Genomic DNA, 26,873 nt, shown 5'->3' with positions numbered 1-26,873 from the left:
ATTCCCATCTCACAGCAACTTTAGCTCCTGCTCTTCCTTTTGCAATACAGTCAAAAATACTGGAAGAAACCCATATCCCTTAATTTTCTTCGTTTGTATTAAATAGAGGAACTTATTATTTATATTTTCTATAGAAATACATAGGCATATATGCATACATAAATATATACATATTTATACAAAATTTCTCAATTTTTCCTGCTTTTTTTACTGTATTGCTTGTTTGCTTAGTGTTTGACAATAACCAGGATTGTTAAGAACTGACATTGATCGTACGTAATTACATTTATTCTAAGATATAACTTGACATTATTAACATTATTATTGATTACACCTGTGTCTCTACAAAGCATTTAACGGGAAAAATACATATTCCCTTCCTACCATTCCAACAGATATGGAGAACAAACCCTTGTCTATCTTTTCCACATGAAAAGCTCCTTTGAAAAATGATAAGCAGTCTTTGTGGTCATGTTGAAATATGCTATTAAATACCAAGACCTGATAGTACATTTTAAGGTGTTGATATAGTTTCCTAATCAGAGGTTACCACTATTTTATACATTGAAAAACTACACTCCAAGGAAATAGTGTCTATTTAGGAACTCTCTGAATCTGCTGTAAAATTCATATTTAGATTTCTTTTATACAAAGATCAGATATAAAATTTATCTTCTTCAGTGTCACTTGTTTCTCCACAGCTTTTAAACATTTTCATTTTGTGCACAAACCAATTTTACAATACTCTGAAAACTTGTACAGATATCGATGTACTCAAAATAGAAAATTAGTCAGTGAGGCAAGAATGAGTATAGTTATACTGAAAAATAACCTGTGTCCCTACAGCACAGTTTGCTTTTTGCGAAATAAGATATATCTACAAGTTATAAAATATTTGCCCAGTGTCCATATTTTAATTTTTTAAAAAAATAGTATATAAAGGCTGAAAATGGGAAAAATTGTCACAATTTTAGTTTCAAAGGAAAATGAAGAAAGAATTCAGTGCACTTACAAATACATCCAAGTGTGCCAGCCTGCAGCCAGTCAGGAAAAGCAAACTGCAAACATGACATTTCCATGCAAACAATAGTTATTGACTCAAGTCTACTTAAATTGTCCCATTTACGCTCTTCAGAGGTCAAGAACAGGAAGCACAACAAGTGATCTCACATATTGAAGCCAGCTACTGCACAAGGAAAAGCTACGTAGTCCTCTTGAAACGGGAGGAAGAAAACAGCTGGAGCTAATTCATCAGAGAGTTAAAAATGCTATAGAGCCAGTAAAGCAGTTGACAATGTACTGGTGTCAACTCTTTAATCAGCCTCTAAATATTTTCTCACAGTGACTAAGATGTTTGTTTAGACAAAGCAAAAGTCCCTGAATTTCCTAAATCAACGCAGCATTTAATGTTTCTATTAAAGTTGATTTACTTTTAATGTATTAAAATTAATTTCAAGATAGGAGTCCTTATTTTTTTATTTAGCTGCATGTAAATGTTCTTTGGGTGCTTTTGACTCCCACCAGTGTCCATTACACCTGCAATGAAGTTGCCTTCGGTTTGATTTGATCAGGCATATTTTTTCCAGTTACATTCTAAAAAAGGATTATGGAGATGAAGGGTGAGTAGGCAGTAAAATAATAGATGGCTATGAAATATGAGAAAGAAATCCTGTGACTGTTTGTGCTGAGAGTGACAAATGAATTAAAATATTATTTTTAGACTCTGAATATGCTGACAGTATTTTGCCTCTGGAAAAAAGTTCCAGGGAGTTTACTACAGGCAATTCAGTAGAATCAGCTGAGAAAATGCAGCTCGTTCCCTAACTACCTGTCAAGACTTGCTTCTAGGAAGTTCCCTGGAGTTGGAGACTTGCATTTAGCTTGATGGGTAGCTGCATCTTTCTGTCTATTCAGCTTTAGACCTTGAAAATTCTCTGACAACTCAGTCCTGCCTGTCTAGATCCTGCTCAGAAATTGCTTGTTACTAGTCTGGTTGTATCTTCATGGTCGCTCTGCCTCCAAAAAAAAAAAAAAAAAAAAAAAAAGCAGTATCATAACTAACTAGATAAAGTACACAAACAATACAAAAAATAGTTTCTATTTCCTTTTCTCTTATATCTTGTTCTTTATAAATATTATTTCGAATTTGAGGAGATGAAAATGAAATTAAAGAAAATAAGAATTCATCTTTCATCTTTTCTGTGAAAGGGTTATGAAAACCTGATGGGATTGCAGTTCCCTTTCATGGGATTTCTTAACAGTATTTTGGGTCTGTTTCAAGTGCTGCAGATCAGTGCAGCTCCTCACCTTTCAGTGAAATTATGCCAAGTTGCATCAGTTCAGAATCAGGCTTATTTTAGCAACCCTTTCCGTATTTTTAAAAAATAATCCTGTATTGTTGTTTTATACCAATGTAAACATTCGGTTGTTTATAACAGAATTGGAACAAATGCACATTCTTTTCTTTGACAATCGAACAAAATAATTTAACGAGAACTTTTACAGTAGAATCAGTGTAAGAAATATGAAGGAAGTATTGTTAGAACCCTGTGCAGCTTCCATCTTTTGGATTTGTCCAGAGTTTGTTTCCAAGTGATGTCCAATGTAAATATTCCCTGTTTGAAAACTGAGAGCACCTGTGGACAGACCAAATCCTTTGAAGTCCCTTCAACCCTATATGACCTTCAGTGAATTCTTTGAAACCTTGAGCTGTTCTTCAGTTGGACTGATGGTCATTTCGAAGATGCATTGCAGTAGGTTCAAAGAACTGGAAGAAAAGTTTAGAGAAGTTTAAGCTATGGGTGGTTAACTATGAAGTCAACCAACAAAACCACCTGATTTCTGACTGTCTCAGCAGACTTAAAATAGAATTGTGTCATAAGGGAGAATCCTCCTAGAATTTGATGTTCGTTACCCAGATCATCAATGCTCAATTGTGCATATGGCAATAACTGTTTTCTCCTGAACTTTATTCTTCCAGTGTTTAGACTGAAACATGATGTAACAATACGCATTGCAATTTCTATCAATATTAACATATTGAAGCTAAATACTTTTCCAGTTCTTGTTTCTTTCTCTGTTTTTGTTTCTTCCCACCTGACCCATGCATCATTAGTATCTTGTCTTCTCTTTCAGTCCGTTACGTTCTCTGTGTCAAAATAATATCCAGGACTCAGCACATTTAGCACATTCAGTGACTTTGTACGTTCCTCTACTCACAAACATAAAAGCTGGCCCCTGCTTGTTTTTCTGCAGTTTATCATCAAAACTTTAACATCCTATCCTTCTTCAGTTTGATTCACTCCATCATTCCATGTTTCATTACATTACAAATTGTAATATAAATTTATAAAAATTAAGACCCTTTACTTTCAAAAAGAAGATGTGCAAGACGTGAGAACAGCACACACATTGTGAATGGTATGGCAAGGTAGAGTATTTGTATTCTTCTCATTAAAAGGGCATGCTTTGCATTCCAAATCAAGCAAGTTTTAAAATAAACTAGGCATGCAATTCACCTCCCAAAGTCACAGTCATAAATTAGTATTCAGCTCAAGGACTTAGGAAGATTTAAAACCAAAAGCAAAGCCAAAAAATGCTGTATGACTTTTTCTCATTTGTCAGATAGGTTTGTTCTACTTTCAAGAACTTCGCTATTTGGCTAATCTAGACAAATGCATATTGTTTGTTACTGCATAGAGCTTTTTGTGGATGGCAGGTGTGACTGTGGTCTACAGATGAACATGCACCACGGAAACATGCCTGTTCCGTTTTGCACGTGTAGATCATGGGGATGTCACATTTTCAAACCTTCCATCTAAATTAATTACAAACTGACCTTCTGTAATGAGGGAGTAAGTCCTCTTAGAGTAATTTAATGCTTTATTTTTTTATATTATAAATGGCACAGTGATTGTTATAGTTAAGCATCTGTCAGCATTACAGTTATAAAACCTTTTGAAAGGTTGGCTTATCATACAAGCATCAGCATTTTCTGTGGTCTAAAAACTGGCATGTGTTATTTCAACTGGGGATTCTTTTGTATGTATTTTCAAGTACCTCATTTTTTCTACTTTTGTGTTGTCCTTTGGTTATATTAGGTTCTAATAGCATGCTGTCTAGTAAAATGCAGGCAGAGGACTATATTAGCTTCATTTCTGTACTTTTACCAATTTAATTGCTGTCCTGCAATGCTATTGCAAACCAGTTTACACTGAAATATCTTGTATCTATCAAGTTACATGGTGGATGACTGCAACTGAATGTTTTCCCACTTGTTCCAATGGAGAATAGAACCATTTATTTAAACAGTAAGGCCAGAAGGTAACTTCATCCCCATCCATGTATAAAAAGCATTCAGTTGAAGCACTTAATTTCAACTTGGATTTTTTTTTTTTTGATTCAGAGAATACAGCTATTTTGCTTGAAAATGTAGCAAAAGATTAATTTTACGAAGAAAGTTTGCTACTATCTGGTTTGCTGAGCTGGACTTGATCCTATATATATGTCAGTACAAATACAGAGTTCAGCCTAAGATACTCTTGCTATCTGCATAATCCTAGTTGCTCTGAAAAAATAATACTCGAATGTTTAAAGGCGTATATTTTTTTTAGAGACACCTTGTTCATTATGCAAACTTCCAAATCCTAAACCTTCTGTGTAATGAACATACTTTTAGTTTACATGTATAGCAAGATAAAGGGTGATTAACCCGAATACTTCCAAAAAATAAAATTACTAAATGGAGGGGGAAGAAAAAGGTATTCCAAGGAGCACTTTGAAAAGTACTGAAGCCCCAAGGTTCTTATAAATATTATCAGATACAATACACAAGAATGACTTCTTCATTTCTGTAACATATGGCCCATTACCTAAGCCATAAGGAAAAATGCTTAGTAGTGCCCAGAAAAGTACCAAACAGCGTAGGAGAGAGTTCCTCGTTTCATGCAACTCTGTGTCATTACATTAACAAGGCTGCTCATTTTAGCTGATGCTCTGACTGCAGAACATGAAGTGAAAAATGCTTCTGGCACTTCCTTCAAAGTCAGAGTCTGGCCACAAGATAATTACATGAGTTGAAACTTACCTTTGATTCCAGTGCTAATCGCCTGGTTTTACAAACCCATTCAGGAAAAGCTTCTTGATTTATTCTATACGCACCATCCAAAGACAGTAGGTGGATGTTCGCTTTAGGAATCTCCACAATAACAGACTTAGGTGAATGATGTTCTATGCTCCAAACTGCACTAATCAAAAATCCTAGAATGGTGCACTAAAAGAACTTCTGCACAGGAAATTTGGTTATTTTAATGAACTGATTAGATTTTTTTTTTTCTATTTTGTTTTTTAAACAAAAGCCAAATGAACTCAAAGTAGTAACTCAAAAAAGAAAAGCTAATATACCTGCGATACTGCATAAAATGCACTTTCTAAATGAAATTAAATTTCTTAACTGAATAAGGCTGTACGAATATTTAATCTTTTGGGCTTGAGCCTGTGATTGAGTTGAAATGGCCTTGAAGCATGCCACGCTTTTCTCACCTAACTTTATATTCTCCACTTCAACGGAAAGGTTTAAATATTTTTAATGTATTTTTAAAGCAAAAGCAATCCCGGTTTTCCCTGAAAGTAACAACTGGTAAACCGATACAACATATTGAATTAGAAACCTAGCAATGTGTATCTCACTCATTATTAGTTACAGCTGAATACACAAACAGGAAAATATCATTTATGAATAAGAGCTTGATCAACATTTTATGTAATTGTTTTACATTCTTCATCATTTGAAACACCCCAGCTGTCAATACTGTTCTGTTTTCTAAATCTTGCTCCTAGATTTCTGTCATTCTATAAGGCTACTACAGAACATAATTTCTGAATTTGTAAGTAGGTTTGCGAGCTTGCAAAAGTGCCATTTTAAAAATATTTATAGTCAGCACTACGCCCTAGTCTTTCGAAGTATTTTAAAAGCCTAGTTCTACTATAACTATTAATATACAAGGTTCAGTGTAAATATTTCATCACTACCAAGGGAAATGGCAACTATGTTCCAAACATTTCTAGATTCAAAATGCGAACAGTTAAATGAAATCACTGGAGTTATGGCAAGCTACACAAGCTGAGGAACTGGCCTCAAAACAGAAGCAGTAATGATTATAAATGAGCTTTTTTGATACTTCCCTTCTCTGATTGAGATAAGTAATTTGCACACATAGTCAATATTTTAATAGCAGGATCAGTAACTCTGGCACAAATGCTAAATTTAGCATTGGGCAGATTTTGAGGGGCCAGGAGGCAGCAGCTGTGACCTCTTGAGAGAGACATCTGCAGAAACATTTGTAAGAGATAGGGCCTCCTATCTTCCTGCCCTCCTGATTTTATATGAGCTGCTTGGCAGCATGCTCCATCTTCGAGAGACAGCATTTTCCCGATCATACCAGTAGCAAAAATCAGCAAAATTAGGGGCTAGTAGCCCCTGCTTCAAGCAGAGGCAAGATGCCACCCGTCAGCTGATCAGCACTGTCTTGTTACTTCAACATCTCCTGGCTGTCCATGAGATTTCCCTTGGCCTGATTTACCTCTAATCTAGGAAACAGAGGCACAAGCTGCTCACCACTCATACCAGATTGCCAGCCTCTGTTTTTATTGATGTAGGGACTTTGTGCATTCAGTACTACCTAAACACCATCATTATCTCTCTAGCTGTCCTAAATAAAGCTAAATGTACCAATCATATTGACTGCAATGTACAGTGAGATTCAAAAACTCTATGGCAACGAGGCAAATGAATATTTTTTTTTTACCAAGGAAATGGGACACTATTCACTGTATTTAGGCAAAACGGAAAAATCAGAGAATTAAAGCATTAAAGACTTAAAGTTTAATGACTGCTGGAAAATTATAAGCTAATCACTGACTGGTTATTCTAGACATGCTCAATTTGCAGGGCACATGTCTTCTGGAGCTCATGGATACCTAAAGATGTGATCACTCTCCACCTGATTCAAAATAACTTAAGCAAAAAATTTAGCAGCTTTGTCTGCATACAACGGTTAAGCTATACAAAGAAACAGGAAAAATCAGTGTTAAAAGGTATAAAACCAGGGACTCTTGATTCACAAACTGTATACTGCAGTTGTCGATTCTTCACACTATGGATAAATATTTAGAATGAATAACAAACTTTTGGGAGGAGACTGTTCTCTTATTTCCTCACTGAGCAAACCTTAGGAGATATTAAAGTTCTTGTCTCTTTCACTACATTGCTTCAGCAGATAATTCTACTGTTCCTCACTGCAGATAGGAAGATTAAGAAATGGAAGATTTAGTTTGTTTGCTGAGAATAGCATCATACATTCCCTCACACAATGTGTTCTGCTCAGTGCAACATGGCATAGAGATAGGTGTTTGCATTTCTCATCTTCAAATAGCCTTTCTGCATTGTACTGAGTGCTGCTACTACTGGAAGCCACAGCTGATTTTTTTAAGAGAAAGCTGTTATTGGTAACTTTCCTAAGAAAGGACTGATTAACTGGAGTTGCAAGAGTAAGTGAATAATTAAAATAATGTTGGTCAAGTAAAGATATTACATATCATAAGCAAATATTCAGAAATTCTACTACTCACTTCCATTGTGTCTTTTGAAAGATAAACAACCCAGTATACGAGGTTGAATCCTGCAAATGCCACTGGAAAGAGGATCCTAGAATACTGGTCTATTTTACTTGTGCCTCCAAGTGGTGGTGGTGGGGCTGGTGGAGGAACAGACACTGGTTGACACTGGGATGCACTATTTGATATTATGCTGGCTTCAGGAGACTGTTCTGCCTGAGACGTTACGGAGTTTACTCGCTTCTTCAGGTTACAGTTAGAGTCAGAATGCTGTGGAAGAAAAAAAGAAAAAGGAGAAAAAAAAAAAAGATGATTTCTGGATACAGAATCTTAGGTTTTGTGATCATTAGGCTTCTCTCCACCTTTCTACTCAATTTTCTGATTTTATTGCTGTTTCTCTGCTATAGAGCAACCTAAGGAAATCACAACAATAATGCAAATATACAGAGGTATGTTTGTGGCCTAGAGCTTTTCTGTAAAAACATAAAAGAATAGGTGCTTCCTATATTTTTAACATGATAATAAATGGAAGCTACAAGAGAGAAAGAAAAGATTGAGCTAAAAGAAAAGAAGGTAATAGTGTATCTAAGTTGCAATATATTGGCATGACTGAAGTCTACGTAGATATGAATCAAGTTTAAACAAAATAGCACATATGGGCTGGCTCAAGTGCAATCTTCACTGTGTAAGCCCATTGATGAGTTTTGGTAAATGCTCACTGAATGGAGTTGAGCTGTCATGCATGTTAGTCGCAGACTAACTGCTTATGAAACAGAAATCTGCTGCACAAAAAGAAATGGACTAACTTCACAGATGCTGAAGACACAAATGCTAAATTGTCCTGTAGGTTTTTCTAGGATGAAATTTCGTTTTCAAATATCTCATGATTCCCACAGCAGTTTCATGCATACAACTGAAGACAAATATTCATTCTAACTGTAATGGGACTATTTTTATTTTCATTTATGGCAAAATGAAACTAGATTATTCCTATATTTTGTGCAATATTCAAAGCCAGGTCAAATAACTTTTTAGAAAGCTGTATAATAGCTCTTAAAAATTTAGCCAGACCTCAGGAACATTTAGATTTTATGTCTTAGTTGCTAGGCTGACATGTATATTCATTATATACACCTGTTCTATTTGTGGCCAAGTTGCCATTTTTTTACTTGCACAAGAGTAGAAGTAATAGATTTCTTCCTTGCAGAAATGGCTTAGGAATAAGACCTACCCCAGGATCTAAGCCTGCTTTAACGGATATAGGTTACCCACTTTCACAGTACTATCAAATGGGAGGCAGTTTTCGAAAGCCTTGCTGCTACTGCCACTGCCCAGGACTGCCATTAGTAATGTGGCTGCATGGCAGCAGCTGTAAGATTCGGCTGATGACTGAGAAAATAGGGAAGAACGCCTAGAGCATCAAGTTGTTTTTTATTATTTTAATATGAAGTACTCACATCTTCTGTTAATGGAGAGCAACAGAAATACCCTAGAGTCTAACAAGAATGCTAATACACAACATTTTAGTCTGAGGCTTCATCAATAAAGGAATGCAAAACTTATTTCCACATTATTGATGAAGAATATAGCGCAGCAAAATCACACAACATACACAGCTATTCTTGTGTTTGAATAAGCAGCTTTTTCGGTCAGCAGAACAAGATGACTGAAGCTGATGAGGGAAGTCTTAGCCAATGTAAATAACTTAGAATACAACAGCATATGTATGTATTGCAAAATGAAATAGTAACACTTGAATGGTTTTAAAGTGGCCAAATTCTGTTAGATATGCAATTTCCAAAGTCATTCCTTGTGAATGATTGTCACTCAATCACTCCCTTAAATGCGGCCCACTGTCAACATTTTTGGGATTTATCTTGCAGGATTTCTAAGCATGGAAACGGATTTTAGTTAATCAGATAAATGAATTGGTAATTAAAAGGAAAAGAAGCACTTTCTCAAATACATTGCTTATATTTTGGCTGTAATTTCTCTAATACAAGACTAGCCTAACACACCTGGTATCTCATGTATGACTGAAATAGAGTTATAACAGGATTTATCCTTTTAGTGGTCAGTGTTACACCAGAGTTTCAGAACAAATGACATTGCTATAACACAATGCCAAGTTGTGCTTGTGGATGAATGCACTGGTATCAAACCAAAACTGGGGAGAGATGGGTTCCTCACAGCTGATTTTAGTCTGAGTAAAAGGTGAAGAGAACAACGTCTGATTTTGAGAAAAAAAGAAAAAAAAAAAGAAAAAAGCACATTTTTTCTGTATCTATCTCTTTTGCCTATTATGTTTTTCTTCCCCCACATCCCATCAACACTTCCAACTTGCCATATCCCTCATTCTTCCACTTTCCCAACTACACATTAAATTATTAGTATCATGTTTTGAAAGGATATTAATAGCATTCATATTCTGGGACTGTGCCTATCTGGAACGCAGATGCTGGATTTTGTATTTTCTAGTAACACAGCAAGCAACAGAGAGATTTAAATGGAGGATGATCTACAGATGTGTCTCAGAAACAGGGTTATCCATGTCCACTTGCACTAATCATAATAATAATAATCCCACTCTATAAACAGACTGACTGATAGAGACTGGGCTACTGCTTTCATACAAGTTGCTATTCCCTTTTGTCTGTATGCCGTGCTTTGAACTGAATTGTAAAAGTTATAAGGTAGCTTGTTTTTTGCTTTACTGTAAGAGAGCTTGACCTTTTGTGGAGAATGAGTGGTTCCTAAAATACAAGTGCTAAGGTGAATCATCGCCCTTTTCATCTGTGATATTCTGGAATACAGCAGGTCAAATTCTGCTCTGGATCATTCAAGCGTGAATCAGGAGTTATTGTACTGAGGTGATGGAGTTAACAGTAGTCAGAACAGATGTAGCGTATGGTCTGTGGATGATGTTCAGTATTGAACATATTTAGAATGCAGAGGTAGTAAAATCATTGTGTCATCTGAATATGCTCTTGGTAAAGTATAATCTTGGTAGTTCTTTTATTTATAACATTTATTCAATCTCATTCCTATTGAAGGAGGATTGCTACAGAAGGATGATTACGTCAATGTGATTCCATCTCAAATTGGAGACAGGAAGATCCGGAGTCAATGTGTGCCCTCAGAACTTGGGCAGCATATTAACTAACTTGATTATGCTCCCCCTTATGGACCACTTTAGGTCAATTTCTATCAATGAAGTGATATCAATAACTTCTCATTACCTCAAATAGACTATTCCAATATTTAGGAAGGACCAGTGCATTTTCTTGTCTCAGTAAAGTCACAATTTTTTGTCATGCAGTACAGATACAGTAGATTGCAGATAATTTGTCTACTGTATTTACATTTAACTTTTTCTTTTGACAAGGATTACCCGCAATGACATCATGAAGCTTTAGCAAAACACAGAGAGAAAACAGGAATGAATAGTCTGTTTTGCATAGTTCACATAGGCAATCACTCAAATAGTAAGGACTATTTTAGAATTATCAAGAGCAACAAAAAGAAGCCTGAGGCATGGCACACTGTCATAAAGAAATAATGAATTTTGTTAAGTACTGAATCCTGATTCAGAGGAGTACTCTTGCACTCATGTGGAATGCTAGTCCCATCAGGCAATTAAACTTGTCACTATGCACGACTGCCCAGTGACACAGAACAAATTGCAAGATCACTGTTTAATTTGAGATATCATACAACTAGACTAGACAAAGACTGGTGTGTATATGGGCTAGTAAGGTATAGTCTGGCTTCTATTAGGCTTATGCAGCTCAGCTCTTTGATCCCCTGGAAAGCTCACAAAGCAGTCTCATCTCGTCTAGAAAGGTACAGTTCTTCACAAGTCTCATCAATATCACTACAATTTGCTTATGACCAGAATATCTCAGGAAGCTCTCAGCAAATTGCTTGGCTTCCAGATTTTAAAAAATACAACATATATAACCTTGGAGTAAATGGAATTTTTGATCTACTTGTTCTGATTTTTATACAGATGCTAACTGTGATTTATGAATGTCCTTTGTTCTTATGTTTCTCCTCCTCAAGAGATTTCTGTAATTCATATTTGCAAAATTCTCTACTGCTTTCTGTTCCTTTGTACTGCAAATACATATTCTCACTATCAGTTTAGTTTATGACCTAGCAGTAACATGACTATCTTATGTATACACTCAGATACTGGATAACTTTAAATATATGAATATGTGTCCTCGGTTATCTCTCTTTTACTCACATCTCTTTTTCCTGTGGACAATGCAGTAAAAAGAGATTCATTGAGAATAAACTCTAAAACTTTGGATTAAAAAATGTGTTATTCCCCCTTTTCTTTATACTTTATTGGTTAAGGATATTGAACTTCCTGACATCGCCAATCACATGAAAAAAAAAAGTAGAAACAAACAAACAAACTAGAACCAAAACTCAATGTTTGTACAAGGCAGAACACTAAATTAAATGTTCTTTTTCTCTGTCCATCTCATTAGTAGATACAGTTTGAGTAATTTCAGCCATTCATATTATACACACAAAATCACATGCTAGTGACTTAGCTGCCAAAGAGGGAGTTACGCATAGCTTGCCCCTTATGTTCCACAGTGATCTGTAAAATCTCCTCTTAGCTACTGAACAATGCACACGCAGCACCTTGTAGCAGTAAAGTTCACCATGTCATGTAAGATGCCCTTGGGCATGCACTAAGGCATCTCAGTCTTTACAGTTTTGTGCAGTTTAAGTATCCATCTCATACCAGAGGTTCATTATAACCTATAATTTAGACATTTCTTTGCATATCTCATCTATGGAATCTGATTCAAAAAATGTGTATTGCAAACATTTAAAACAGTGTTATGCATAATCAAAAGCTGAATACAGTTTCGAAGTCATTAATAGTCCTAGCTTTAGGCATCTCTTTAGGAATTCTCAGTTTCCTTTCCTAGAAATATTATGAAGAATAACATGCAAATTTTTTTTCTTCATGCTTTACCCTAGTAAAAGGGTTAAGTTAAATCACTCAGGTTAAATTACTCACTTGGAGCATGAGAAAGCCATGTTCTAATTCTTTCTTAACCTTCAGGGACAGAAATTAATGTCTTTCAAAACATAGCCTAACCATCAGGTGAAGCAGTAAGGAGAGCAGAGACTGGAGCCCTAGTCATTCTCTTGTCAACATGAAGGTACTGTAGTAGAGTCTCTTCCTAACATTTACATGTAGCATATCAGAAAAATTGAATAATTAGCACAGAGCCTCTGCCAAAGGATATGTTTATCTTAAAACAGATTTTAAAGTTCAGAGTCACATTCGGCTCTTAAACTTGTCAGTGTCAGTCCTGAAAACAGTCCCTGTCTGCATTTACTCCGCTAAATTTCTGCAGCATATAGGAACTACTTCTTTGAGGGTCTAAATGAGACTGAATTGCACAAACAGCACTAGAGAGGTTTGTTTGGGATTTTTTCTGTAATTTAACTATATTTTGTTCCTACTGCCTCCCTGCAAAATGGTACTGGAATTAGACTTCAATGCTGAACAAAAAAATGTCTAAATCCAATTCTTCTTGAGTTTTTCTATTTTGGTGTATGATATCAGCTACTTCTAAACCTTCCTTACTGCCATGCATTGGCTTTGCCAATCAGACAAATATATAACTCAGGCAGAATCAAATAATCAGCATCTACTTTCCTTGTTGGGATGACAAAAAGTCAATATAATTGAAAGTTGTTGTTTGTTTTTAATAGTCTACTCGATAATCTGCAATTGTGGAGGAGCAGGAAGGTCTCCTTAATTCGATTGAAAGTGCCATGTTCTCAGTCAAGACTTTAATGCATATAGCTGTTTCTGTTAGTAACACAAATAGAAGTGCTCTCTTTTGAGTTACACTGGGATACTCATTAAACATACTCAATATATTCTGACGTAATTATAGAAAACTAAATCCTCTATACAGAAGTGACATATGGCTGCTCTGCAGTCGGGCAGGGTTGTTAAAGAGAATGAGAACCCTTTTCTGCCCAAGCCATGTTATTTTGAAGCATAGGAACACTGTAAGGAGAAGAAAGCTCTCCCAGCAGTATTTCACAGTTCTGTGTGGTTTTCTGTTAAAACTACGGGTCAAGCTACCACCCTGTAACAATCTTTTGTCTCTTACATGCAGTCTCTCACATGCAAAGGATGTCTTTTGATCCAGTGTGTCTACTCCCTGACCACCTTGCAGAGCGTTACTTTAAATGGTGCACTCCAGACAGTATCACCAATTCCCCTTCCCCTGGAACTTCCAGTACTGTGATATTCCTGGATAAAGGAAGCCATAATGATGAAACAGTATGATTGATATAGAAAATAGACATTTGAAATGAATTCAAAAGCTAAATGCCATAATGTTTTATATATACATGTACATATAATAACGTTTGGTTTTGACAAGCTAGAACAAGCTTGGTCACACTATGAATAAAACCAGGTTTCTGTCAGGGTCCAGATGACCACTCAGCTTGTTGCCATTGTATTTTGGAGTGGAACGCCCATAGTTTTGTACTTCACACAGGGATTGCCTGCAGCTGACAAAGACAGCAAGCCAAATTCTGCTCTCAGTTCATGGAGGTAAATAGAGTGGCTTTCCTGGAGCCAGAACAGACATGCTGGGCTGCCATCAGTTAACTGAGTACGTGGTCTCTCCTACTGAAACCAGCGTAGTCCAATGGCTTGAGCAGAGTTTCTCTCACTAGTACAGTAGAGCAGAATTTGGTTGTCTGCCATCTTTCATTTCTGAGCGTACAGTTTTTTTGGCTACAACATAAAAATGTGTGAGAATTTTTTTTTGTTGTTTGAATGAAGCAAGATTTTAAATAAAATTAACTAGACTGAAGGGCAAAAGAGGAAGGAGGTTTTTTGATAGTATTTTGAAATTTTTTTTTAGGAGACATAGTTAATTTGGAATTTAAAAAAACCTTGAATATATTCTGTAATTATGTTTATCTTGATGAATTTAGGCCCTCACTCAAGCAGCAAAATCTTCTAACTGGCTGTTTTAGAGCTCCTTGAATTTTCATTTATACCAAAACTGTCTCGCTGGGCTTCTCTTACGCAAAGCAGAAGAATGGGTCTCCTGTTATATAGAAAGTACTAGTTCAGACAGCCCAAGGCTATTCCCACCACAATGTTCTTTAGCCACTCTTCAGGCACTTAAAAACTTCTAGCCTGTATTGCTATTCTTAATGTTGCTACTGGTAGCAGAGTTCTATTGGCAGTTGTACAGCCATAAATATGTTCAAGTAGGTACATCTCACTTTTTCACTTTTATTTTTACAAATAGACTCTCTGAAACTGAGTAAACCTTTACAATCTTCAGAATTTTTCTCAATGTAACAATATCATCTGACTTCTATGAATGCAGAAGACAGTAAGCATTTTTGACACACTGTTCACAACTCTTCATCCTATACCTGCCCTTTCATACAGCCAAAATTCTGAGAACTTTCATGCACTTAAAAATCACAAATAAAAATACTAGCATTACAAGTGGATAAACAACTTTACTATCCTATCTTAAAGAGCAAAAAGAAATTTTTTTTAAAAAATCACATATTAGAAAAGACAAGGTAACAAAGACCAGGGTATGAGAGAAGGCCAAGATTTTTTTTTTAAATCAAATAAAGTACACAGTTAAAAAACATTTTAATGTATAAGACATGGATTCTAATAGAATTTTTTTTTTTCCTAGTGAATTAGAAAACATTTTAAGAAGAGAGGCAGAGTAAATGGGGAGAAAAAAGAAGAGCAGGAGAGGGAAGATAAATTGTAAGCAATAATAACTGAGCATTGTAGCAACCAAAAAAAAGAAAAATCTGGAGAGAAAACTGATTAAAGAATCCAGAGACAAACAAGCGGAACAAGTTGTGGGGTAGGACAAGAAAAGGGAAGTCGGGACCTCAGAAACAGCTCTTAAATCTACAATAAGAAAGGAACTGAGTATTATGCTGTGTGTCTTATTTAAACACAACTGCCTTAAAACCAGTAATGTAACTATAGAAGTAAAAAGCTCAGTAGAGGCCCGAGGAAATGGTCATATACTCGCGCAATCAGCCTGTGCTAACTACACTGTTAGCATTCAAATTGGCTAGTTCAGGTCTGTTTCAGCTGAAATTATATCACTGCCTGCAGTATATCCATCTGTGTGACAATACACAAAAGTTCTTTGCCCCTTACCTTCACCACACAAAAAAAAGAAAGAAAATAATAATAAAAATAGCTTTTATTATTATCTCTTATCCTGTAATTACTCCTTTTTCCCAGCTTGCCCTTGTGGAATGGGATCTTTTAAATCTAATAGTTAATTCTTCTAGAAGCTATTCTGACTACATCATCTTTCCTTCAACTGTAAGTATCCTTCATTTTTATGATCACATTGATTTTGCTTTTTCTATTACTGAAGAGGTGGGTTCTCACAGAGAAAGGGTCCTGTGAGAAAAAAAGCGGTGGACTTACGGGGCTCAAAAATTACTGTCTTGGATAATATGATCTTTGAGCAAGATCAGGACTACAGAATTTTGTGGACACTGTGGAGTGTTTTAGAGTCTGAATTTACCTTGGGACCTTGATGTTATGTGGTTTACTGCTCTGCTAAATCTGTATGTTGTTAGCTAGTTGTAAATAATTTTCTTGAGGAAATGCTTGCAGTGTGCTTCCTAGGTGTCTGTTTTATTGTTAGATGCCTTTTTTTTTTTTCCCTTGGAAAGGCTAACAAGTAAATATTTACAAAATGAGAAAAGTGTGTCTTCAGTTTGGCTGTATGCCTGTTTGTGGCTGAAGCCCTTGATAAGAAACTTGAGATATTTTAATTTATTTTTTTAAATTAATTTGTTCAACAGCCATTTTGTAGTTTGTGCTTAGCTTGGTCTGCAATGATACAGAGGCCAGGTAAACCTGACTCAGAAGTATTGAAGGAGCCTCAATCAGCAGGAGTATGTTCTAGTATATCTGGGCACATGCAGAGGGTTATTTTTTGCAACTGTTGTCTTCTGGAGACTGGGGGAGGAGAGGTGAGGGGGATGTGGTGGTGGCTTTGTAGCATCTGCTGTGAATTCACCAGCAGTAGCATGTGCAGAGTGGGCCAAACTGTTTTCATATCGCTCAGCAGGGACTTCAAGTAAGGAAGTGTGTGCAGTAAAGAACTGAGCTATTGTTTCACTACATTATGTAGCAGCTATCAATATTTTCCATGCTACATAAAACCAAGCGATCTCTCTTTTTTCTGATAGCTTGCCCTCAAAATAGAAAAAAAATTCAACAAGAAATAAATGAAGTTTTACTACATTGTAAAGTTCCTTCTGTCTTAACAGCATTTTTCTTATTTTACGCTACTTTACCATTGCAATGTTCTGCTCATTCAGTCCAGAGTACTTCTTATTCAAATATCATTATATTGCGGAACGGGGACTATATCCTAATTATTGGCAAACAGATACTCTCTTTTCCTCTCATTGTTTTTTGTCAGGTTTAAATTTAATTACAAAAGCTTACTGGTTAAAATAAATGTAGATATGAACGTTGAATTAGTTTTGGCAATATTTGCAGCCTTCCTGCTGTCACTTTAAAATCAGTACAAGATTCTGCAAACATTTGTGTCCAAGCTCCTTTTAGATATTTTGGACTTTCTTTTGTATTTTCTTTATATAACTGTGGTTTAAAACAAACAAAAAATGTATAAATATTTGCTTCTTTTTGTATTTATGTATTTCAGGAAAATAAAACACATTTCTATATTTTATTACATCTTACAATGTCTTCAATTTTTTTAAATATTAAAAAATGTGTAAGCAAAATACAATATGGCTTACCATTTTTTTAAATGTTAAAAAAATTGTGAGCAAAATACAAAATGGCTTACAAGCACAATGTTTCCAGATTGAAGAACATTCATAGATTAGCTCCAATGAGGACCAGTAGCAAGGTGCCCTGGAGCTTGGCCTCACTATAATATGGAACTTATCAATTATGACTTTAACAGTTTGTACCTAAATGTTATAACCTTAACTGCTGTTTATAAGCAAATGTGGAAAAATGACTATGTGGTGGGTCAGGTGTTGTCCTGATGTTCTCTTAGATTGACTTCCTCATTCAACTACAGACTCAAAGGTTTTGCAGAAGGTCATTTAAAATCTGTTATTCCTCTCAGAATGGGAAAGCTGGTGGTAGCAAAACTGATTTTGAAAACAGGAGGGCTAGGGCTATAGTGATAAATATATTAATATATGTTGTGAGACAGCATTCATTACTTAGCCTGAGATGTAAAGAATAATATTTACAAGCAACTCTGACAAATTTTTTTGATACTAGAAAGCCTTCCTGTCTTTCGCATATAGTAAAATCTATCCGTAATCTTTACATTTATGTTTTTTCCTCAGGCTTCCACCAACACAGATTTTTATGAAAGTAACAGATGCCAAGTTTATGTAAAGGCTAATTCCTCTTTTTCCAGATGACCCACTTATGGTATGTACCAGTACACTACAGTGATCCCATAATCATCTGGCCAATGCACATGTTCATTTCATTGTACAGTGTCCTGCAACACTGCAGTCTGACTGAGAGAACCACAGCTGCCCGACCACACTGCCTACAGCATTGCTCAAGAGAAGTATTATGGGTAACAGCCTAATGGCTTTCCTTAAATATCTTACCAAATAAACAACTCTCTAGTAAATCATATCCCAAATTTAAATAAACAGTATGAATAAATGAAGCCTTTTTATTTTCTGAAATAAGAACAATGTCTTTGATAAATAGACATGGTCTGGTTACATAATCTGTCTCAGGTTAAGATCACTTTAATATTGTTTTGCATTCACTACTTTGGCTGCCTCTTCCTATATGATGCTTATTATCAGAAAAGCAAGCAATTACCGAGACAATCTCGTCCTCTGCCGGTACAGTTGCTGCTGATAGTGCTGCTGCCAGTGCTGCTGCCCTGGCTGCCTTCCTCATTGCTCTCTGGGTCTGAAGATTGGTAAAGTAGTTGACAGCTGCAAACTCAATAAGTGCAGAGAAGACAAAGGCAAAGCACACAGCTATGAACCAATCCATGGCGGTAGCATAGGACACCTTGGGCAAAGAATGGCGTGCACTGATGCTTAAAGTGGTCATTGTTAGAACTGTAGTGATTCCTTGAAAATAAGGGAAAGAAAATGGGGGAATTAGATTTTTGCTTCCACACTCCTACTCTTAAATTCATATATATTAAACAACCCCACAACTCCTCTTTGGTTTTAGCTGTCATCCTACATACCAGCTGACTACCAACACTGCTAAGTCTTTTGTATTCTTAAGTAATTCATGTATACTGGCTTCAGCATCTAAAAGCTCTGAACAAACTTCCTTAATACATTGAGTAGAGTGAAAGTGAAGATAACTACCTACTACCTGGTGCAGCTTCTTAGAATTGTGGTAAACATGGGTATAACAAAATTGGGGCTCAAACTATGAAAGACACTTTACTTGAGGGGTTAGTAAATGGAGTGTTTGGCAGAAATCTAGAAATCTAGAAATCTACTATCATTTCCCAACAGTAATCCTGTCTCCTGTTGTTGCACAAGTCAGATCATGGCTTACAGAACCCTCACTGAATCAATTGAATTCTGCATTAAAGCCAGTGGTAGGCTATGATCCAAATATTTATAGTAATGAGAGTTTGGTCCCCTGTGTCTTTAATCACTGGATACATTGTTTAAGATTCAATAACACTACTATAATTTGAAAGTGCCCATAGTTACAAACAAGGGATAGAAAAGCTACTTCTCTATAGCTGCTTATCTATTTTCACACAACAATTCTGGTCATGTAGCTCATATGGGCCCTACAGAGTTATTCATGTGAACTCATGAATTTATTCTGTTTTGAAGTATACAGCGTTAACAATGTAGGAAATATACTTCCCACTGTTGCCTGATAGAAGTTAAAAGTGCAAAAGCAAACTCATTCATTGACATATAAGCCTCTATGACTCATGTTTACTTATAATTATGCCTGCTAGAATGTGAAAATTGCAGGTATGTAAAGATAGTAAGGTGGAGAATACCCCCGTCTGCTCTTTTCTGCAACTGGGAAAGGGTAGGTGGGAAAGGAAAGGATGTTATAATGTCATGTTATGATGATGAATCAATACACCATGAATGATGCTCAGTGGAAAGGATGCAGTGTCATTGCATACTGCAGCATCAAGACAGGGTGACTTGATCATTTCCAGAGTTTTTTTGCAACTCTTTCACATGATGTAACTTGCCAGCTGTCTGAGGTTAACTACATCCCAATGTCATTACTTAACACATTTTAATGAAATGCAAATAGGAGATGGTATAAAAATATGTAGGATCGCTACTTCTCCCAAATCTGCCAGACTCATTTTATACTATGAATACAAGTATGCTGAGATATATTTCAATTCCAAAGGTCCAGAATGAACCTTTCAATATGATGTGTGATTAGATTAGAATCTGTCCATGTGCTAGTTAGTAATAAAAATGATATATTCTGTGTCTGAATAAAAACTTACTGCAGCAGGAATTTAAACTTAGGAATAGGACTCCTGTTCTATTGCAGATATAGATAAGACTTCTCTCAAAGTAGAGTGAATATTGATGAAATGCTCTGTACTGTAGAAAACTACTTTATCAAACTGAATGCCAAATTACAGTTGGTAAACTGTGTAACCGATGATTGTTTGCCCTTGTTTTTCAAATTTGAACACTTCTTTGTACATTTTGAAGAATCTGTTACGTGATGCAAATACTGAAATATGTTCTCTTATTAAAAATGAAACAACAAAAAAAACCCCAAACACCTTTCCCTATCTGAGACGTTATTATAAATAAAGTTTAATGACTCGACATTAATTTAAAATTCCCAGGGTGACCTCCTTGGAAAGTAGAAACTGAGTACTATCTTTCTGCAAAATAACAGATTAATTTCTGCCAGGAATAAAAAAGATTAGATGAAGTCACATAAAAATGTAAAATAATAGCCACTGCCATGTGGATTCAGAGCATACTTAAAATTCAGCCTCCAAGAACCATGTTTCTTATTCTAAGAAATTTCTGATCATACCATGCTTCATAAAACTTCACACATATATGCATATATATGTATATGCATAGCTACATACGTAGCTCCACATAAAAAAAAGGAATTCTGTACTAGCAATCTGCCGTTCTTTGCAGTGACACAATTATAAGGAATACGAGACCGTCTCTTTAAGTATTTCTGTCTCCCATTTTTCACTTGCAGGTCTGCAAAGAGTAGGTGCTTATGACCATTAATTTATCTTTGCAAAATGTTTAGAGTACTTGTTGTAATATTACCTGTAAAAGATAACTGGCATCCATTTTAGAGGTAAATAGAGTTGCTAAATGAATTTGTTCTGAGAAATTGGTTTTGGCACACCATTGTTATTCTTCTACTATTAATTTCTCTCAACCTCATGGTCTGGGAACTGAGATGTAAAACTGAAAATTTGTAATTCAAGTATTTACAATATGATGCAGAAAGGATAATTTTAAAACATTTCTTTTTTACTGGGGCCTGAAAGTCTTTTTTGTCATAAGGAATTTGCCCTCTTTTTCTTAGATGGAGCTGTTCAGAATCCAGGGGATTTTGAATTAATGAGGACTATAAATTCAGACTGTGCCTGGGAGAAATAAGAATGGAATAAGGATTGAGATATGTATTTAAAATATCAATATGACTAATTTTCCACAATACTGAAAAAGATGTCTATTTTACTGTTTTCATAAAATATTTACTGTTTCTAATTCTGTATTTACTATTTAGTATGACATCTAAGAGTTGTTATTCTAGGGTTTGGGGTCTCTATATAATTATTACTGAATCAGCTGAAGACTTGTTTGCACATTACTTCAAGCATACAGAATTGACTTCCACTGCCCACTAAATAGGAAATACGTTTTGCTCAAAGTGTAGAGGATGTCACTGTAGACGCAATGTAAAGCCAAATCAGGTAGCATCATATTTGGTGTACAAACCTCTAAGATATATTTTGTGCTTCAATTGCAATAAACATCCTTGGAAATCTATTGCCTGATATTTTAATATTTTTAAGCATTTAAAGAAATCTCTTGTAAGTGCTTAATGATGTCAAACTGCATCCCAACTCCCAACAGGGATTTCAAGAACAAAAGTGTTGATCTTTCTTCAGAGGCACCTGAGGAAGTTGTGTTCATTTCACATTCCTAAAAGTTTGCAATGCTTTTATGAATACCATGCCCTGCAGGCAGGAAAAGCCGACTGACTGAAATGAAACTATACAAATTCTGTAGCATGCTAACTACAATTATATACTTATTTTGAATTATGAGACTTGCATCATTTATGCTTAGGAAACATACTGAAGACAAGTCTTACAAAGGGCCTAAAAGAAAATAGACAGAGTTGCAAAATATATATGTATAGGTAGTGGATTCATGAAGTTTTTGACAAGTTTTGTTATTTTTACTTAGTATTTTTATGATTGGTTTTCTAAATGCAACTGTTCAGTCAGAGAAAGTTTACCACTTAATAATGAGTGCAGTTGAAGTGTGGAGTGGTGTAAAATGTAATAGCAGAACACACACTAAAAATTAAGGAGACAAAACTCACAGCTTTGGGAGAATTAATTCAAACCACTGGAAAGAAAAAAGGGCCTTGCCATAATAGTATGGACACAGCCTTCATATTCCAACTTCAACCCATGCTAGGGACAGGATTCATCTCACCTAACTTTATCCACCTGAAGTCCTCAGTAGTTGTTTAGATACTTTTGTAGACAAGGGGAAGAGAGCACCTCAGAATGAATGCTGGATGAGGTACCTTACGTCAGATGAGACTAGTTCCCTCTTGTGATTTTTTTTAAAGCTTTAACTCAGATTGGTTTCACAAGATAATAAATCAACAGAAAATTTCCTCTTCAAAAAATGGAGAGGGTGACATTCACTCAGAAATCATCCCTTCCTGCATATGAAAACATATGGAGGGGAAGAAAACATCACAAACAAGTTTGGCTAACCAAATATCCTGAATAATTTTGACCCTCATGGGTAGATTGAGTATTATTTGGTTTAATTTTAGTATTTACTTTTGTTCACTGAAATCTACTAGCTGCCTTCTCCAGTCCCCACTGGATTACAGTAGCTGTTCGATACAATGGATTCAATACAGTGAATGAAATGAATGATGAAAGAACAAAACATGAATACCAGCCACGGTTCTTGCTGGAACGGATTCTTTGTTGATCCAAAACACAACTTGAGACAGGACTACAGTCATGATGCATGGAATGTATGTCTGAATGAGATAGTAGCCTATTTTCCTTTGAAGATGGAAATAGAGCAGTTGAAGTGAATATTCACCTAAAACAAACAAGCAATGAAAGTAATGAATGAATGTTATATGAGATGCTGAACTGTTCAAAGACCTTAATGCAGCATACCAAAAACTGTTCTGGCTGGAACAGACTCCTTATTAATCCAGAAAGACACCTGAGAAAGAATGACTGTCATAATGCATGGAGTATATATCTGTATCATGAAGTAGCCCATCTTCCTTTGCAAGTGGAAATAAACTGTCATGATTACATATTCACCTGTTAAGAGACAAGTATGTCAGCATCATTGGGCAACATCATGAGTAAACATTATTGGCTTAAACCCAACATACTGTTCTGAGGAAAGCACTTACAGGCCTCTTAGTGCATAATAAAAATAAGCTGATTAAAAAAAGGTAAAGTGACCTTATGGAAACAGAAGAGAATAATATTTATTTTATGTATTGTTTTTACTGTGGCAAGGAGACGGGGAATTCTTGAGAATTGCAGGAAAAATTGTATGCTTAAAGAGACTGTATTGAAAAGGTTAGATTCTTTCTAAGGTTTTTAGGTTTTAAAATAGCAAAATATAATTAAACTGATTTTGTTCTATATTAAAAAAACAAACTGTAATTAATTTTCAAGATGTGTTTTATAATGTCAATAGCTCCTACAAGGCCACATCTTACCTGTGTTAGATTTAATTGTTTCACTAGATACAGTTTGTCCTATGAGGTCATACTGGAGGAGACTGGAGGACTCCTGTGGTACTTCTACTGAATGCAAGGGTCCTTTTTTCCATGTATAAATTATTTCACTTTTTGGATAAGCATCTGAGTTACAGAGGAAAAAATTACTATTATTAATTATGTAATTTTAAGCAATTGAAAAAAATAAGTAGCATGATCCCTTTTGTGGCTCAGATACCCACAGAAACACGCATCCTACTCCAGCAAGTTCCTAACCTCATTAATGACAAAATGCAAAAAAAGCCAATAAGAGAATGGTTGAGGTGGGACCTGACAGGCACTAGCTGTTGTTTATTAATTTGCTATAAAACACACACATTGATTACTACGGATCAACTAAATATTTTCAAAAGTGATTACCACAGGTTGACTAAATATTTGTAAAACTAGAAGTAATATAGAAAATTTACTACAGCTTTTGTAACTTGTTGAAAGATCCACTTTGACTACTAGATGTGTAAGAACAATAAACAATAAAATATGCTTCAACAGTCACCCTTCAGTGAATAAATCCATATGCTTATGAATGGTCTGAGTCTCAGAGGAGAAAGTAAGAGTCTACTATAAAAAATACAATAAAAAAATAAGTAGTGTCCTAGGATCTCACTTCTGAGCTTCTCACATACATGTAGACCGAATGTATTACTACCAAAAAAAAAAATGAAAGAGAAAAACTTACAGCTTCCAAACTTCAATGGACAAGCATGTCCATCCATAGGGAAGTTCACCAGCCGCATAGGACAATCAGCATTAATGGTGAGTCTAGAATACAGTATAGCAGATGATAATGAAAAAAACCACTACTTGAAAGAATCAAAACCAAAGGTCAACCAAAAGCAGAAGAATAGGTTCTCACCTCATTGTGTAAAGAATAGTTCCATTCTGCATAATTCTGAAAAGTTTGTTAGGAGTTGTCATATTATGAGCAATTGATTTTTTTCCATTTCTAAAAAATGTGTCTGGTGTCCAAATTTTACTAACCATTAAATTGTTCAATCTCAAAATCTCAGTTGGTCCACTAAACTTCAACCTCTCATCAGTCCATGTCTGTCGAAAGAAGACATCCATTGTGTATTCCTATGGAAAACAAACAGGCAGTTGACTGATGTGTGGGGGCCAGTGGTCCCAAGTTGCTGTGTGTACAGTAACTCCATGAAAGAACCTAACACACATGTCACTGGCATTTCATTTACTATTTAAACACTTAATCCTATTAACATTAAGTAGTTACTAAAAAAAAAAAAGATAGAATATCCTATTTTCTTATTATTTAAAGAATAGTTACAAATTAATCAGTGAACAAATTATTTGATATGAGTAAAGAAAAGAAACCTCATTGCTTCTCAAAGATAATAATTTAATTCAAAGTGACTGAGGTCTAAGGAAATACAAATGTCTAATTTAGTGTCCTTTCAATATGCAAAACCAAACTATCAACGTTTAATTGCCAGGAACAAAAAGACATGATCAGTGCCTCTTCTGCAGCTTACTTTGGATATTCACAAAGAAACGACTGATGTGAGAGAGTCACATTACAGTAGGATTATGATGTCAAGTTAATATTAATCTAAGTTATTTTTCTCAAGGATTCTTAGTAATATTCTCACAAGCCTTCAGAATGGAGTTCTCTACAGAAGTTGCTTAGGAAATGGAGCTTAACCTTGGCCACAGGCAAATGTGTAAGAAGGCAAGGTTATGCCTTCTCTCAGATAGACTGATGAAAAGAGGTGGGAAAACTTTTAGTTGCACCTTGGGGCCCACAGTTCCTTGCCTGCAAACTGGACTGCAGGCTCAGGTCAGCAGGTGCTGGAGGAAGCGGGCTAGGACAAAACCAGCAAAGTCAATTTCCACAGGGAGAACAGCAATGCCATCCTCACTCTGATGGAGTAAGTAACATTTTCCTGGGGTTGCTGCTGTAATTGACAAGAGTTCACCCAAATCTGCAGCTGCCTGGATTTGGGGGGTACCCAGCATGACAAGAGGCAGCCATCTCAGAAATGACATCATTCCCTTGCAGCTGCTCATTAAGTTATCACCTACCATGCAGCCTTCCTGCAAACCTATGTGCAGGGCCACAGGTGCTTACAATCTTCTTAATGAGGTTAAAGAGGCATCTTTAACCTCCCACCTGTGCCCTGCCCTAAGGCTCGCGTTGCTCTCTGTGCTCAGGCTGGGACCTGGGCCTCGGGCTGCGCTGGCTGACTCTGCTGGGGAAATAGCTATATGCAGCTCCAGCCAAACTGCTCTGCTGGGGCCTGCGGATAGTCAAGAAGATTAAGCCTCGTAATCTGCTTTAATGACGGTCAACTCAGATGCCACCGTAATGAATCCCGGGAAAGGAGAGCAGGGGCAGCGAGCGGGGCCCTTACCATCTCCACGTCGGACACTGGCCCAAAGCTGGTCACGTAGATGTCCGTTTTGACTTCTGTCACGGCGCCTGCGGGACACGGAGACGAGCTGGGGGCAGAGCGGGAGCAGCGGGGCTGCCCCGGCGGAGCCGGCGGGCCACGGGAAACTTTCCTCCTTTGCCGCCCGCCGCTTGCGCTTCACCGCCTCCCTCCGCCGGCTCCGGGACGGGACCCTCCTCCCAGCGCCCGCTCGGGAGAACCCCCCCCGCCACCGCCGAGAGCCGCCGCTCGTCCCCCCGCACCGCGCCGTGCGCTCTCAGGCTCCCCGAGGGGACCGGAGTTTACCTCCAAATCCCGGTCGGAGCCTGTTGTCGTAGCCGTCCAGCAGCTTGTCGAGGATGCGAGTGATGTTTTCCGAGTAGAGGTCCCCGCCGTCGCCCTGGGCCCCCAGCGCCTTGTCCAGGCTGCGAGGAGAGGCCGGTCCCGCCGTCAGCCCCTCGCGCCTCCCGCCGTCCCCTCGCCTCAGCCCTCCCGCCAAACTCCCGCCCGTCGAGGAACCGGCCCCCGGGGGAGAGCAGAGGAGGGCAGAGCGCTCGGGCCCCGTCGCCTCGGTCCTCCGGGCTGCGGCGGGGCTTGAGGGAGCCGCCAGCAGTCGCTGGGGCTGCGAGGGGAGCGCTCACTCACCTCACAGCGACGCACACCCAGGCGATGAGCAGAGCCATGCCTCAGGTACGCGCGGGGACGCTCAGGTGCCCTCAGTCCCGTCAACTGGAGCAAGTGTCCGCGCTCATCCTCCTGCCGCC

The 26,873-nt window shown here is 36.9% G+C and overlaps 1 protein-coding gene across 1 annotated transcript; it reads right to left on the bottom strand.

Moving 5' to 3' along the window:
• Positions 1–2,716: 2,716 nt before the first annotated feature.
• On the bottom strand, positions 2,717–26,792 carry GABRA6 (gamma-aminobutyric acid type A receptor subunit alpha6). The gene is made up of 10 exons (XM_065644199.1): positions 26,755–26,792; positions 26,416–26,534; positions 26,092–26,159; positions 24,579–24,799; positions 24,402–24,484; positions 23,663–23,806; positions 23,100–23,252; positions 18,527–18,786; positions 7,630–7,884; positions 2,717–2,767 (listed from the first exon to the last, which is right to left on the bottom strand). The coding sequence occupies exons 1-10, from the start codon at positions 26,790–26,792 to the stop codon at positions 2,717–2,719; spliced, it is 1,392 nt and encodes a 463-aa protein (XP_065500271.1).
• Positions 26,793–26,873: the final 81 nt, after the last annotated feature.

Source organism: Caloenas nicobarica, chromosome 13 (genome assembly GCF_036013445.1).
Source record: "Caloenas nicobarica isolate bCalNic1 chromosome 13, bCalNic1.hap1, whole genome shotgun sequence".
NCBI lineage: Eukaryota > Metazoa > Chordata > Aves > Columbiformes > Columbidae > Caloenas > Caloenas nicobarica.
This window is presented reverse-complemented; position numbering and strand designations above follow the sequence as displayed.